The sequence below is a fragment of the Poecilia latipinna genome, unplaced genomic scaffold (genome assembly GCF_001443285.1).
Source record: "Poecilia latipinna isolate Pla-1442-1.1 unplaced genomic scaffold, P_latipinna-1.0 Scaffold1270, whole genome shotgun sequence".
Lineage (NCBI taxonomy): Eukaryota > Metazoa > Chordata > Actinopteri > Cyprinodontiformes > Poeciliidae > Poecilia > Poecilia latipinna.
In genome coordinates, this window is record NW_015113886.1 from 9627 (window position 1) to 13464 (window position 3838).

Below are 3838 nucleotides of genomic sequence, written 5' to 3' on the forward strand. Positions count from 1 at the left end.
TTTTTTTTTTTTTTTTTTGTGTGCGTACTCTTGTCTTCTCAAACCCCAAGTCCTTTGATGTGTTACGAATTGGTGTAACATGTTTACAAGTGAACTGAATTATGTAGATGATGCCCAGCTTCCAACTTAAAATCACATATATTTTGCAATATCAACTAGAACTTTGGAAAGAAAAAAAACAAAACTATAGAACATCATAACCAAAGAAATTCCTGGCATGTTCATGAAGGAGGCGCTTATGTTGTCTCCTTGAGCTTTTCACAACGAAGGTATCTGTGGACGCTCAAACAAAACGTCTATGTAGTGCCTCTACTAAAACATTCGGTTTAGCATAACATGTAACATCCGTAGGGTCTTTTCTCACATTTAGAGTTTTCTTTGTAATATACCCATAAAAGCTGGATGGTCACTGCTGTGCAGATGACTCTGTGAACACACCTGTAGAATGAGGGCTAATGTGATTCCAGCGCTGCAGATCCCCATCATGGTGAAACCCCCAATCATGAGATGCCTCCTTCCCACCTTCTCTATAGTGAAACACTAAGAAATACACACCTCGTGTCAGCCATGTTACATACCATATATATGTAAAAGAACACAGTCGGGGTAAATGGCTGCCTTTCTTTTTTATAAATGAAATTATCTACAGTTGTTTCTATTGTTCTTGTTGTTAGAAGTAGGAGTAGAATATATCGTTTCTATCTAATCTAGCAAAAAATACTGAGGCTTTTCTCATTTAAAAGGTACTCGTACCCTGATATGTTCTAGTATTTCAATGTAGATTTCATTATCTTTTCACCAACACAGTTTATCCATAAGAAATTTAAAAGGTTTCATACAAGCAACGTCTGTAGGAAATGTAAAACAGCACAGTCTCCCTGACTCGTCCAAGAGAATCAAGTCTTAAAGAAACAACACATAAAAGAAGTCATCATACCGGCTCTATCACAGCATGTCTCATTATTGTATTCTTACTCCGATGAGCCCAGCGATGATCTCTATGATTCCTGTCCCTGCTGTCGTATACTGGATCTCTGGAACTGGGATGCCGGCGTTCTTAAAGATGTCGTTCGTGTAGAACCAGATCTGCCAGGGCAGACAGAAAGGAACTTCAACTCTGAATGTCCGGTTGGATAAATATCACATAGCTTTTTAAAGTACAGAATGGGTGCAACAGTTAAAGATGAAGCAGCTTGTAGAGATTTGAAACTGACTCAGAACATGTGGTGCATTTGGTGTAAAAAGACAATGAGGATGATGATTAGAGGACCAGCTGCCTACATACATCTATCACGTACGTGATCACACAAGGTTGATGTTGTTGTCCTGACAGGACACATGCAGTTGGATAAGGGATTCCTGGGGGAAGTGGAAGTGTCTGTCCATATTGTCTGTCTATGATGTTGAAGGCTTGCCCGAGGGAGCGTGCACGAGGGAGGGAGCGTGCACGAGGGGAGGGAGCGTGCACGAGGGAGCGTGCACGAGGGAGCGTGCAGAGCAGCGAACGCTCAGAGAGTCGCAGTGGTTGTGCCTGAAAACTTTGGGGAAGTCACCAGCTTTGCTTGGAGGGAGTGGACAACAAAAATTTGGCTGTTTCGGGAGTCGCCATTGAGATGCACCAGTGAGACTCTGAGGCAGATGCAAGAATTAACGGAGTCGGGCTCACACAAAACGATCATTGTTATCTGAACTGTCTCCCCCTGTGTTTGGGCCTTGGATGGCTGGGCTAGCTCAAATTCTCCTGGATGTTACTCTAACAAGATACTCTGCTCCCACTCTCGTACCCTTCCCATGACATCTGTGGACTTGACCCAAAGTGCTACCAAGGCTGCTGATAAAACGCTCCATCATTTGTCAAGGACCATGGCTGGGGGGCTTCTGGAGGAGTGTTCATGGGCTTACTTACTTGCAAACACACACATCCACGCACATATAAAACACACCGCCCCTCAACTCACTGCCTCCATGACATTGTCTACAAAGGAGGGGGCTTTTTCTTGTGCAGAGGTTTTTGTCTCCTTTACACTATGAGGTAGTGTATTATTTAGTGTGAGACCTCCACCTCTCACCTCATCTTGTTCATATCTGATTTAATAAAAGGAGGACGCCTTAGCCTGCAGGCTGAGGCACCTGTCTTCCTATGTCTTGTGCTGTACGTTAGTCTTGTCTTTGGAAAGGTGGTACTGTAATGACATTTCGTTGTGCTTCTATATAGTGATAATAAAGACTTACTGATTCTGAATTATAATTTTCTGCTACAGTTTATGTGTTTATTTACTGACTGGTTTCTTATGGTGCAGAATTATGATGGATGTCTCACATTAGTGACCTGAAAGCCAGATAAAATACAACATGATTGTTGTTGTATTGTACCCTTTGAAAACTATCCAGTATAAGGAAGTGGCACAAATCAGATTTTTTTGGGAGTGAAAAGACTGTAATTATGCAGTCCAAACTGCCATGAAGAAGTCGGATATGGATCTGCTGTGTGAACGGAGCCTTTTGTCCCTTCCATCATTTGGTACTTACAGCATCAATCCCAGATAGCTGCATGCCGATGTTGATAACCACCACACTCAACACTTGCCATCGGACCGAATCGTCCAGCACCAGGCTCCAGACCGACAGCGTTTCTACGGAGGACAGGGAGCGCTGTTCCTCCTGCATCTCTTCGATTTCAGCCTGGATGTCACACTTGGCTCTGTACCATTTCAGAGCTGAAAGGCAGCAGACAGAGAGCTGAATCACATCGGCGTGTATCAAGTCAACACCAGGAACAGACAGAGTTCAAACACTTGAAAAATTCCACTAGTGTATCAACTTTTTTACTCCTGTTGTTCCTTTCTACTGATTTTGGCATCACCATGTTAAAATTTGGTCAAGAGTAATGGTGTTTAGTCTTTAGTCTTATCTTGTTTATCAGTGGCTGAAGCTCCTGTGGTACTTAATCTTTTGAATGATGTGTCTAGAAGCTTTTAAAGGCTGTTAAAAAAAAATCTAACACTTATTTGACAGGGTGTTCATAAGACTGACATGATGCTGTCATAAAGATGAAGGAGTTTTTATGAATGTTTTCGACAGCGGTGATTAAGTGTCAATCGGTAAATAATGACATTTTTAATGCAAAGTTGACCATTTTAATGGACTTTTAATGCAAGTTTTAATGCAACTTTGCATTAAAAGTGTCATTATTTACCAAATAATGCAAAATGGAGACTTTGAATGTACTTTTTATGCAAATTTGCACTAAAAATGTCATTATTTACCAAATGACACTTCATAGCAAGAGTAGTTGTCAGGTGTGGTGGTTGCGAGGTGGTGAGGAGAGACACAGAGACCCAGGTTGTGATAAAGATGATGATAGATTTAATGAAGAAAGCTCAACAGTCCAGAACAGACAGCACGGCAGAGAGTTAGCACACAGCTAATTACTGGTAGCTACTGAAAAACTAAGGACTGAAAAAGAGAGCTAAACCAACACAGGACTTTACAGTTCAACTGTGATGGCAGGCAGACTAATGACATACGTTTGACAAGAGACAGAGACAACAGGTGGACTTAAATACACAGGGCGGGTAATCAGGTAACTAGACACACCTGGGAAGCAATCAACGGGGAAGACGCAGAGACAACAGAGACTCACAGGACAGAAACTGAACACAGAAAACCCTTAAAAATAAATACGCAGAAACACAGATCATGACAGTAGTAAACGTTTATGAAGACTCCTTCATGTTTATGACAGTGCCATGTCAGTCTTATGCACACCGAGTCAAATAAAGTGTTTATAAAAACTTCACAAGATCCCAGTTGCTCAAGGTTTTACTGAAATAATCTG

At 41.6% G+C, this 3838-nt stretch overlaps 1 protein-coding gene across 3 annotated transcripts in view; it reads right to left on the minus strand.

Moving 5' to 3' along the window:
- The window catches only part of slc2a15a (solute carrier family 2 member 15a), a 21373-nt gene that overhangs the window by 6927 nt on the left and 10608 nt on the right, over positions 1–3838 (minus strand). For all 3 annotated transcript variants that reach the window (XM_015054673.1, XM_015054674.1, XM_015054675.1), the window contains exons 7-9: positions 2530–2717; positions 976–1086; positions 439–540 (exon numbers count right to left, since the gene is read on the minus strand). In XM_015054673.1, the coding sequence (XP_014910159.1) occupies positions 439–540; positions 976–1086; positions 2530–2717 (401 nt within the window). The remainder of the gene's footprint in view (positions 1–438; positions 541–975; positions 1087–2529; positions 2718–3838) is intronic.